Here is a 12,460-nt window from a genome sequence, read left to right on the forward strand (position 1 = left end):
CCTCCAGACCCTCCCCCCACCCTACCTCCCACCTTCCCCTTGCTCTGACTCAGCCTCTAACCGTGTCCTGTTTCCTTCTGCAGCCTCTGAACACACTGTTCATGCACCTCTTTGTGGCTGTGGATGAGTATTCTGTCGGCTGTTGCAAAGAGATTATTCGGTGAGTGGCCATAGCATGGCAGACGGTGACGTGGAGCGCTGGTAGCAGATCACAGACAAGACTTGCTCCTGTCTCTATCATGTCTTTAAGTATCTGGATAGTTCAGAGATATTTTTTTGAACTAAAGTTTAGGTTGCTTTTTAAAAAACTTTTTATTTTGTGTTGGGGGTATAGCCGATAAACAATGTTGTGGCAGACTTGCCATACACATACATGATAGATAGTTTAAAAATATTTTTAAAGGTCCTAATTCTTTGTGGTGTTCAGTTTGCTTTCTGGCTCTAGTAAAGCATTTCCTCTGAAGAGCAGTGTAATTTCTGAAAGAAAACAATCCTTCCTTTAAATGGATGCCTTTAACTGCTGCCACTGGAGGCAAACAGGTTGGACCGTCCTTTGGGAAAACATGGATTTGGGGGAAGAAAGGAAAGAAAAAGGTCACAGGCTTGGATGTTTGTAAAAATAGCTGTCCCCAGTCTTATCCTGAGACACGTTATTAACAGGACAACCGGCAGAACATCGTGAGTAACAGGTCATGGGGAAACATGACCCGCTGAGTTCCCGAGGTGGATCCATGACATTTAGGGGTGGTGGCCTCTGTAATGTCACACCAGAACCTCCAGATGCCAGGGCAAAGGTTAATCTCAGCAGAAATCTGGCATACTGCATGGACGTGGTGCCTTGGTTCTTGCCACCTCCATGGAACAGATACAAAAGCGGGCCTTTTGGAATCCAGAGGAAAGCAGAGAAGAGAAAGGAATTGTAGGCTCCCTTTGCCGGTGGGGAGCAGGGCGCCCGGGTGCATCTATGAATGTCTCATTTTTGTAGTGAAGGCATGTACCTCACTCAGGTGCTGATCTCAGAGACACAGCAGTCAGTGGTCCTGAGGAGAGATCTTACTTCATTCTCTGCCCAGGAACTGAACCTGGGTAGCCTGGATGAAAACCAGGAATCCTAGCCGCCAGACCCCCAGGGGCTGGAGGCTAAGAATCAAAGTCACCCGGGCTCTTACCCTGTGTGAAAGCAGAAATGTTTCAAGGAGGCAAAAGCTGTAAAGACAGGCACAAAGTTTGTTACTAAAGAGGGCAGCATAGCATGTGGGAGAGCACACAGAGAAACAGTTGGTTTATTGAAGGCAGAAACAAGGCAGGGGTGTACCCGGAGAGGGGTCCTAAATGAGAGCAGTAAAGAGGTGCTTTGAAGCACTTGTAATGGGCAGTCCTTCCAGATCTTTGTTTACAATTGGCCAATTACCTTGTTTCTTTCCTCATTCCTGATTGGTCCTAGGACCCTCCCCAAGATGCCTGTGCAGCTTTTTTCTAAAATAGATCCCACTGTAGAGGCCTGGGGTGCATGTTCCCTTTTTGACCCCCTTTTAGAAGGCTTCCTGCACATGTGGGAACAGGGAAGTTTTCCTTGACCTCGGGAGTGGTCATCTTATCTCTCTACTTGAGCAGAGCTCAGCTTCTGCCACTAGCTTTGTCCTTGGAGTTCTGGGTGGGGACACAGCTTGAATTTTACTCCCCTTGACAAACACCAGCTGTCTGGCCCCGAGGCCCATCTGTCTCCTACCTCAGTGGCTCACGAGGTCACCTTGCTGACACCCCGACCCTCTCTTACCCTCATTAGGACCGTATTCAAGGCGGTGCTGGACCTGCACTTTGTCTTCCTCATCGTGCCATCCTGCATGAGCCTCGGTAAGGCCTCCTCCACCACGTCCTAGCTCCAGGAGCTGAGGCAGGAATTTCATGCTTAAAATGGGGCATCGAGGATGGGACATAAGAATGGTCTCCAGGTCCCTGAGACATAACATGCCCATCTGATTGTAACAATTAAAACACATGTTACATATATACAGAATCTAGAAAAATGGTACTGAAGACCTTTTTTACAGGGCAGCAGTGGAGAAACAGACATAGAGAATCAACTTATGGACGTGGGGAGAGGGGAGGAGAGGGTGAGATGTATGGAAAGAGTAACCTGGAAACTTACATTATCCCATGTAAAATAGATAGCCAATGGGAATTTGCTGTGTGGCTCAGGAAACTCAAACAGGGGCTCTGTATCAACCTAGAGGAGTGGGATGGGGAGGGAGACAGGAGGGAGGTTCAAAAGGAAGGGGACATATGTATACCTATGGCGGATTCATATTGAGGTTTCACAGAAAACAACAAAATTCTGTAAAGCAATTATTCTTCAATAAAAAAAAAAAATAACACATTTAGAGTGAAAACTTCACTCTAAGTTTTAAACTTCACTCAAGAAGTGAAGTTACTTCTTGGTAAATCCAGGCCTCATTTCTTTGTCTCTGGGATTCAGGCTCCACTCTCATAACCGTGTTCAGCCAAGTGGGGTATGTCCCCAGCCTGACGAATGATGAGGACTTTGCCGTGCACGTGTGTCACAGGCACAACCACTACCCTCAGCTGCACGTCCGCAAAGCCAGGTAAGACTGGTGCCAGGCCCCCTGTTACCTAAGCCTTTACCCTGACAGTTACCTTCACGCATGCGTGCTCAGTAGCTTCAGTCATGTCCAACTCTGTGCGACCTCATGGACCGTAGCCTGTCAGACTCCACTGTTCATGGGATTCTCCAGGCAAGAATACTGGAGTGGGTTGCCATGCCCTCCTCCAGGGAATCTTCCTGACCCAATAATTGAACCCGCGTCTCTTATGTCTCCCGAATTGGCAGGTGAGTTCTTTACCACTAGTGCCAGCTGGGAAGCCCAACAGTTACCTTACAGAGAGTTTAAAAATCGCCAGTTCTTACTGTAAGTAATTATAGCTCGAATGAAATTGCTTTAGAATACCCAGGAACTTGCATTCATTTGGAGGTGATTATAGTTCCCCTTGATGACATAATAGGATTGCATGTTTGAGAGTCATTGCATGCATGATTGAGAGTCATTTGGTGCCATGTGGTCAGCAAAGCTGTGATTTTACTTCTTAAAGGTTTCTAAAGACAGACCCCATATTTGACTTTTTGTTTTGATGTGGAGCTTTTTAAAAGTTTTTATTGAATTTGTTGCAATATTGCTTCTGCTTTTTGTTTTGGTCTTTTGGCCTGGAGGCATGTGGGATCTTAGATCCCCGACCAGGGATCAAACCTGCGCCCCCTGCATTGGAAGGCCAAGTCCCATCCACAGGACTGCTAGGGGAATCCCACCATATTCATGGGTTGTGTTTGTTCGTTGTGTTTTTTCATGTGCTTTGTTTGTTTCTGGTGTTGCCCAACTGTATATGGGATCTTAGTTCCCCAGAAATAAAGTGAAAGTGAAGTCGCTCAGTCATGTCTGACTCTTTGCGACCCCATGGACTGTACCTTCCAAGCTCCTCCATCCATGGGATTTTCCAGGCAAGATTACTGGAGTGGGTTGCCATTCCCTTCTCCAGGGGATCTTCCCAACCCAGGGATTGAACCTGGGTCTCCTGAATTGCAGGCAGACTCTTTACCGTCTGAGCCACAAAGAGGCTTCAAGGATCAAACCCTCACCCCCTGCATTGGAAGCATGAAGTCCTAACCACTTACCAGGAAAGTTCCTGTTTTTTTTGGGGGGGGGTGGGGTTTGGCCACACCATGTAGCTTGCGGGCTCTCAGTTCCCCAACCAGGAATTGAGTCCATGCCCCTTGCAGTGGATGGATAGAGTCCTAACTACTATATTGCTAGAGAATTCCCATCATTGCCATATTGGATAAGTACTCGGTTTCTTTAGAAAGTATAAAATCTCAATTTTTAAAAAGCAAGAGTCTCTTGGACTACAAGGAGATCAAACCAGTCAATCCTAAAGAAAATCAGCGCTGAACATTCAGGGAGAGCCTACTATTTACCAGGCTTGTAGTATCATGAATTTGTAATAATGACATCAGGTAGAGGTAGATCTTGATCTTGGTTTTACTCCTCTCCAGATGAGTTAACTTAAACAAGGAACCGGGCCTCTGCAGGCCTTGATTTCATCTCTGTCAGTGGATGTGAAGATATTGTATGCAACATGGGACTGTTGTAGTGATGGGATGAACTGACAGAAATCAAGCACTCAGCACACTGCCCATCACATGTAGGTGCCCAAGGAAATTAAACATTGTTACTAATATTGTTAGAGTTAAGTGGGGGAGACAGATCCACTTACAAGCTGTAATGCTTCATAGCTTGGAGGAGGGAAGGACAGAGAGGGATCAAGACAGCTTCATACCACCCCTAGACTCTCCAAAATCTAAATGTCCACCAAACTGCAGTCCCTCTGTGCAATGGATACTACTCAGCAATGAAATGGAATAAACTACAGATATACACAGTAGTGGGCTTCCCAGGTGGGTCAGTGGGTAAAGAATCCACCTGCAATGCAAGAGACACAGGTGATGTAGGTTCAATCCCTTGGTTGGGAAGATCCTCTGGAGGAGGGCATGGCAACCCACTCCAGTATTCTTACCTGGAGAATTCCATGGACAGAGGGGCCTGGTGGAGCACAGTTCTTGGGGTCACAAAGAGGCAGACAGGACTGAAGTGACTGAGCACATACGCATACACAGTAGCATGGACCAGGCTCAGAAAGTTTATGCTGAGTGAAAGAATACAGACATGGAAACAAAGACTGTATGCTGTTTGTATGATGTACAAAATGGCAGAAGCCAGATCAACAGATGCCTCTGGCAGAGGCAAGAGTATGGTGGAGGGACAGGATGGGGAGACCATGCTCTGTGGATTGATTAGGGTGCATGCGGCTGACAGAAGTCATCAACTTTTAATACCTGTGCATTTTACACTATGTTATTATACCTCAGTGGAGGAAATGTAAATGAAAAAGAGGCTTCACAGAGAAGGTAGCCTCTGACTCTAGTCAGGGGAGATGAGTCAGAGTTCAGCCAGATGGACAGGATGGGCAAAGGCATGAAGGCAAGAGAGCATTAGGCAGGTGGGCAGTTATGAGGAAGCACGCAACCGAAATGAGCAGACTTCAACTCGGAACCAGCAGGGAGCACTGAAGAAAGACGTGGTGTGGACTGTATGTCAAAGAATAACTGGTTTTCCTGTGGTCAGTGACTTGCAGGGGAGTAGCACAGAACAGTCTGGCCAAGAGTGATGCCGGCTAGAATTCAGGCAGTGACCAGTCAGAGGTCCAGGTCGCGGAATGGACCAAGGCAGTTGCATAGATGCAAAGAAATGATTGAGATGGAGGGTGCAGTTTGGTTGCCAGTTGTATAGAGAAGTTGAAGAATGAGAACGAGTTGATGGTGATGCAGGATTTGCAAGGTTAGTGGGGGCTGGTGTATTCTTGCCACCTTTTCTTAATATCTTTTGCTTCTGTTAGGTCCATACCATTTCTGTCCTTTATTGTCCCCATCTTTGCATGAAATGTTCCCTTGATATCTCTAATTTTCTTGAGGAGACCTCTGGTCTTCCCCATTCTACTGTTTTCCTCTATTTCTTTGCATTGGTCACCGAGGAAGGCTTTCTTAACTCTCCTTTATATTCTTTGGAACTCTCCATTCAGATAGGTATATCTTTCCTTTTCTCCTTTGCCTTTCACTTCTCTTCTTTTCACAGCTATTTGTAAGACCTCCTCAGACAATCATTTTGCCTTTTTGCATTTCCTTTTCTTGGGGATGGTCTTGATCCCTGCCTCCTATACGATGTCATGAACCTCTGTCCATAGTTCTTCAGGCACTCTATCAGATCGAATCCCTTGAATCTATTTGTCACTTTCACTGTATAATCCTACAGGATTTGATTTAGGTTATACCTGAATGGTCTAGTGGTTTTCCCTAATTTCATCGATTTAAGTAGGAATTTGGCAATGAGGAGTTCATGATCTGAGCCACAGTCAGCTCCTAGTCTTGTTTTTGCTGACTGTATAGAGCTTCTCCATCTTTGCATGCAAAGAATATAATCAATCTGATTTTGGTATTGACCATCTGGTGATGTCCATGTATAGAGTCTTCTCTTGTATTGTTGGAAGAGGGTGTTTGCTATGACCAGACAGAAATGGTATGGACCTAACAGAAGCAGAAGATATTAAGAAGAGGTGGCAAGAATACACAGAAGAACTATACAAAAAAGATCTTCATGACCCAGATAATCACGATGGTGTGATCACTTACCTAGAACCAGACATCCTGGAATGCGAAGTTAAGTAGGCCTTGGGAAGCTTCACTACTAACAAAGCTAGTGGAGGTGATGGAATTCCAGTTGAACTGTTCCAAATCCTAAAAGATGATGCTGTGAAAGTGCTGCACTCAATATGCCAGCAAATTTGGAAAACTTAGCAGTGACCACAGGACTGGAAAAGTCAGTTTTCATTCCAATCTCAAAGAAAGGCAATGCCACAGAATGCTCAAACTACCACACAATTGCACTCATCTCACGTGCTAGCAAAGTAGTGCTCAAAATTCTCCAAGCCAGGCTTCAACAGTATGTGAACCATGAACTTCCAGATGTTCAAGCTGAATTTATAAAAGGCAGTAGAAACAGAGATCAAACTGCCAACATCCACTGGATCATCAAAAAAGCAAGAGAGTTCCAGAAAAACATCTATTTCTGCTTTATTGACTATGCTAAAGCCTTTGACTATGTGGATCACAACAAACTGTGGGAAATTCTGAAAGAGATGGGACTACCAGACCACCTTACCTGCCTCCTGAGAAATCTGTATGCAGGTCAGGAAGCAACACTTAGAACTGGAATTGGAACAACAGACTGGTATTGTCACCCTGCTTATTTAACTTATATGCAGAGTACATCATGAGAAATGCTGGGCTGGAAGAAGCACAAGCTGGAATCAAGATTGCCAGGAGAAATATCAATAACCTCAATATGCAGATGAAACCACCCTTATGGCAGAAAGCGAAGAACTAAAGAGCCTCTTGATGAAAGTGAAAGAGGAGAGTGAAAAAGTTGGCTTAAAACTCAACATTCAGAAAACTAAGATCATGGCATCTGGTCCCATCACTTCATGGCAAATAGATGGGAAAACAATGGAAACAGTGACAGACTTTATTTTGGGGGGCTCCAAAATCATTGCAGATGGTGACTGCAGCCATGAAATTAAAAGTCACTTGCTCCTTGGAAGAAAAGTTATGACCAACCTAGACAGCATATTAAAAAGCAGAGACATTATTTGCAACGAAGGTCCATCTAGTCAAAGCTTTGGTTTTTCCAGTAGTCATGTATGGATGTGAGAGTTGGACCATAAACAAAGCTGAGCACTGAAGAATTGGTACTTTTGAACTGTGGTGTTGGAAAAGACTCTTGTGAGTCCCTTGGACTGCAAGGAGATCCAACCAGTCCATCCTAAAGAAAATCAGTCCTGAATATTCATTGAAAGGACTGATGTTGAAGCTGAAACTCCAATACTTTGGCCACCTGATGTGAAGAACTGACTCATTTGAGAAGACCCTGATGCTGGGAAAGATTGAAGGCAGGAGGAGAAGGGGACGACAGAGAATGAGATGGTTGGATGGCATCACCGATTCAATGGACGTTAGTTTGAGTATACTCTGGGAGTTGGTGATGGACAGGGAGGCCTAGTGTGCTGCAGTCCATGGGGTTTCAAAGAGTCAGACTCGACTGAGCAACTGATCTGAACTGGGGAATGGTGGATTCATTAACCAAAGGTAAAAATAATAGTGCTATATGTAGAGGAGAGAGTTTGAGGAGATCGTGAGAACAAAAGAGATGGTCTAGTTTAGGGGGGTATTTTAAAGTAAAAAGCAGAGAATTAGAGCAGGATTTTGAAAGATGAAACTCTTAACAATAATAAAGAAAATTGGAAGAGAGTCACAGAAGTCAAAGACTCTTAAAGTGGCAAATCAAATAATTTGTAGGGAGATCAAATAATTTGATTACAAAAAAGATACCATTGGATTTGGCATTTTAAAAGACAGATGAGATGAATAAAACTGATGAACTCCTAGCCAAACTTATCAAGCAAAATGAAAAGGAGAGTAGACTTACTACCAATAGCAGGATTGAAAGAAGTGATATTAGTACAGATCCTACAGACATTGAGGGGCTTCCCTGATAGCTCAGTTGGTAAAGAATTTGCCTGCAATGCAGGAGACCTGGGTTCGATCCCTGGGTTGGGAAGATCCCCTGGAGAAGGGAGAGGCCACCCACACCAGTATTCTGGCCTAGAGAATTCCATGGACTGTAGAGTCCGTGGGGTAGCAAAGAGTCAGACACAACTGAGTAACTTTAACTTTTCACTGTAAACTTTTCACTTTACAGACACTGAAAAGATTCAATTCTATAAATTCAACAATTTAGATAAAATGCTTATCTGAATTGTTTAGATAAATATAATCATCTAAAATGTTTCCTATTCCCTGAAAAACACAAACTACCTACACTCACTGTAAAGATGGTAATAATTGAATAATTCTATATCCATTAAAGAAATGTCAGCTGATGGACGAAATGCACAAGGCAGGATGTGGGGAAGGGCTCAGGGCTTCCATGCCTCTTCCAGTCTCCCCAAACCTCCACACTCTAAATTCTCTTAAAATGTATACGAAAAGTATATGGAATTTGGATTGTGCAAATTGTTATTTCCTTGGGGAATTTTAAAGCTTATGTTTTTTTGACATAGATATTCATCAAGACGTTATTATAATGGAAAATTATAGATAAATCTAATGCTGACATTGACATGTACGGAAGCTGCCTATCTCAAAATCCCCTGTTTCTGGTGTTTGTTTGGGGGGGTGGGGAATGAGTGGAGTAAGCGAGGGAGATTAAGAGGTAAAAACATCCAGTTACAAAATAAATGAATTATGGGGGAGAAAAATCACCTGTTTCTTCCATTGTGTAAAAAGTAAGTGGCATCTTGGCTAACTCAGTGATGCGGCTTCTGCCACTTCGGGACGCAGGTGGCTCGAGAAACCCGGTATAGGTTGTGCCCCACCCAGCGCTGGCTCCTAGGAGCATACGGGAACTGGGGTCAGGAGCTGGTCTCCCCAGTTCTCGTCTTCCCACCTCCTTCTTCCTTTCTTCCTTTTACTCTTGCAAACTTGAGTGTTACGAACACCGACCTTCCCCTTGGCCTGAACTAAACCTCCCATTTCCCTTTTCCCTTTTCCCTGAGGTCTTGCTTATTTAGCCTCCCTCTGAGAGTGAGCTGTCCAGAAAATCTGCCAAAAGCAGTTCACGAGAGGAACGTGGTCCTGGTGGCCAAAAGATGACGGGGTTCTTTGTAGAGAGGGAGGGATGCTTATAAGAAGAGAATTTAGGGGGTAGCACTGAAATGTAGAGGCAGTTATGGTGTCGTTAGAATTAGTGTTTTTGCTTGCAGGTGGGGGCAGTGGCACAGCTTAGGAGGTCTTCCCTCCACAGTGTCCCAATTTGAGTTTTGACACCTGCAGGCGTAGTTCTTCAGATATCTGGAAACAGCACTCATGTGGACAAGCTCCCTCCTTAATGATGCAGGAAAAAACCATTTTGGAGTCAGATGGGTGCGGCCACGCATCCACTTAGGCTGCCTCATTTCTCGTTTCCCCTACATTTATTTTCTGACATCTGTATCATCTGTTGTTACTTGCACTGATAATTAATAGTGAAGAACACAATCCTTAAGACAACAAACCAGTGAAGGGTTTGGGGATATGATTATACTTCTGCTGTTTACCTAGCAACATATTCAGAGCCAGCATACTGATGTGATCATCCCCAGTCCCATTTCTTTGACTCATCTGTATTGTGCTGTAGTGTCCCCTTCTACTTAGAAACTAATGATCACAGTTACTGTTCTGTATTTTGTATGAAATATGAAGGAAAGCACAGCTGCTTCTAGACACACCTTTATTACCTATCATGGACTTGATTCATCACTGCTGGTGGATTTGAGATGTTCTCAGATGTAGAAACTATTGAAATGGGCTTTCTGGGAAGAAACCTACCTTTTTCAAGTCCTCACGGGGTTGGGAGAGTACTTACCGAGGTAAGGATTATAATCGTGCCGTCAATCAGGGTGGTAAAGAAACTTACACCCAAGACGGACAGGTCATGGTGGAGAGGTCTGACAGAATGTGGTCCACCGGAGAAGGGAATGGCAAACCACTTCAGTATTCTTGCCTTGAGAACCCCATGAACAGTATGAAAAGGCAAAATGATAGGATACTGAAAGAGGAGCTCCCCAGGTCGATAGATGCCAAATATGCTACAGGAGATCACTACTGGGAGGGACTGGGGGCAGGAGGAGAAGGGGACAACAGAGGATGAGATGGCTGGATGGCATCACCGACTTGATGCACATGAGTTTGGGTGAACTCCAGGAGTTGGTGATGGACAGGGAGGCCTGGCGTGCTGCGATTCTTGGGGTCGCAAAGAGTCGGACATGACTGAGTGACTGAATTGAACTGAACTGAAAGTAACTTAAAGTTTCCTTAATATAATACTGCTTTTTTTTGCTAATAACAGAAATTAAGTTAGGTCAGCATTATTGCTATTTAAAATAGATGAAAAAATTAGGACTTTTAAGATTGGTGTTTTTAAAATGCTAACTTTTCACCTTTTATTTTTATTTTTTATTTTTTTTTAACTTTTCACCTTTTAAAGCAGTTATTTTTATTAAGCATTTGATAGTCTCATGATTTTTTAGGAATCCACTTAAGCTTGACTTCTAAGCAATTTCATGTAAATAAACATTCTGATGTTTGAGTGATAAATATACTAAAGGATTCAAAAAGAATATGTGGGGCAGTTTGGAATTTCCCCACTGGTCTTCCTGGGTCCTGATAAGTGACCCAGCAGATAGAATTTGGTTCACAATCCAACTGGAGCAGAGATGTGCCAATGTAGATCAGATCGCAGTGGTGGAAGTTCAGGAGCCTCTAGTTGGCCCAAATGTGCTTTGAAGTCATCCCGAAGTCCTCCACAACTTATTAAAATTATGACATTTTCCAATGAGCAGAGGCTAAAGGGTTCCAAAACCCATTTTAAAGTTTTGAATGGAACATACAGTTTAGAAATGATGGATTTGATTCTCCGAGAGAAGACCACTAGAGGTCACAAGAGATCTTAGAAAGAAAAAGGTGCTTTGTTTCACACATCTGAATAAAAAGAAAAATCTGGGTGCCAAGTTGGCAGCTACTGTAGGTTCTCCAACTCCAAATTAAAACCAGTTGTGTTAGGGGTTGGTTTAAGTAAATACGCGGCATTCTTTAGCACGACCACTAAACTGGATTCTCTGAATTTTTCTGTCTTCACTGATTTCTTAAAGAATATTGTTTAGTCACTCAGTCTTGCCCAACTGTTTGTGACCCCATGGACTGTAGCCCTCCAGGCTCCTCTGTCCATGGGATTTCCCGGCAAGAATGGGATTTCCAGGCAAGAATACTGGAGTGGGTTGCAATTTCCTCCTCCAGGGGATCAAAAGTGCATCTCCTGCATTGTCAGGTGGGTTCTTTCCCGCTGAGCCACCAGGGACACCCCCTCTGCATACACACATATATGCACGCACTCTCAGGCTTGAAGAAATACAATATTTATGGTGTTTAAAGTGACATCAGAATCCCTTTTCCAATGGCACATTCTCAAGTCTCGCTAATCATGCAGATCCTCTCCGGCTGTGGCAGATGCCTTCAGGCAGCAGAGAGGAAGCTGTGCCAGTATCCCGAACACAAAGGTGGGCTGCAGCCGTCGTTTACAGCCCATGAGCATGAGCTTTCCATCTATGCGTTCGTTCGCAGCGGTTTCTTTGCTGGCAAGGAAACAACGTGCACCTCCCTGTCCAGGGAAGCCTCCTGAGGGCTCTCTTCCACACTTGATGCTGCAGAAGAGGGATCAGGATGCTGAGGGAGCCACCTGCCACCAAGGGACCATGCCAGCAGCTGGGCAAGTGCCCTGGGGTCTGGCATCACGCTGTTCCTTGAAAGCCCTCCTGGCTAACACGGAGGAGGTGGGGAGTGAGCCTGTTCTTCCTCCTCCCCACCTCCCAGGAAGCCAGCAAGAGCCCACAGGTCCCTGTCCTCCTTCACCTTGCCTTCTCCAGGGCTTCCGGGACACCGGACCCCAAGCCAGGTGTCCTGAGAGGCTGTTGATTTTCTTCAGCTTTGGATTCCAGCCTGCTTTCATCTGGCATGGTTCTCAGAGTCTGATGGGCATTTAGGGGCCTGAGAGATCAAACCAGTTTCTATGGGAAGGGCCTTTTGTTTCCTCCAAACAGGTTAAAATAAAATAGTCTGTAACTAGTTCCATAGCATGGGGGTCGTCGTCCACTCCAAGCCTCATAACGGCTGCAAGATGTAAAGGAAGGTTACTGCTTACTCAGCAGCATCTTCCCCGTGTGTCAATGCTTTGTGTTGATCAACTGT

General features: G+C 44.6%; 1 protein-coding gene across 1 annotated transcript in view; it reads left to right on the top strand.

The window, feature by feature from the left end:
- CFAP61 (cilia and flagella associated protein 61) overlaps window positions 1-12,460 on the top strand; it is a 250,046-nt gene that overhangs the window by 15,653 nt on the left and 221,933 nt on the right. Inside the window, 3 exon segments of the mRNA XM_061435541.1 lie at window positions 84-160; window positions 1,787-1,854; window positions 2,477-2,603. Of these exon segments, the coding sequence (XP_061291525.1) occupies window positions 84-160; window positions 1,787-1,854; window positions 2,477-2,603 (272 nt within the window).

This window comes from Bos javanicus, chromosome 13, assembly GCF_032452875.1.
Source record: "Bos javanicus breed banteng chromosome 13, ARS-OSU_banteng_1.0, whole genome shotgun sequence".
Taxonomy (NCBI): Eukaryota; Metazoa; Chordata; class Mammalia; order Artiodactyla; family Bovidae; genus Bos; species Bos javanicus.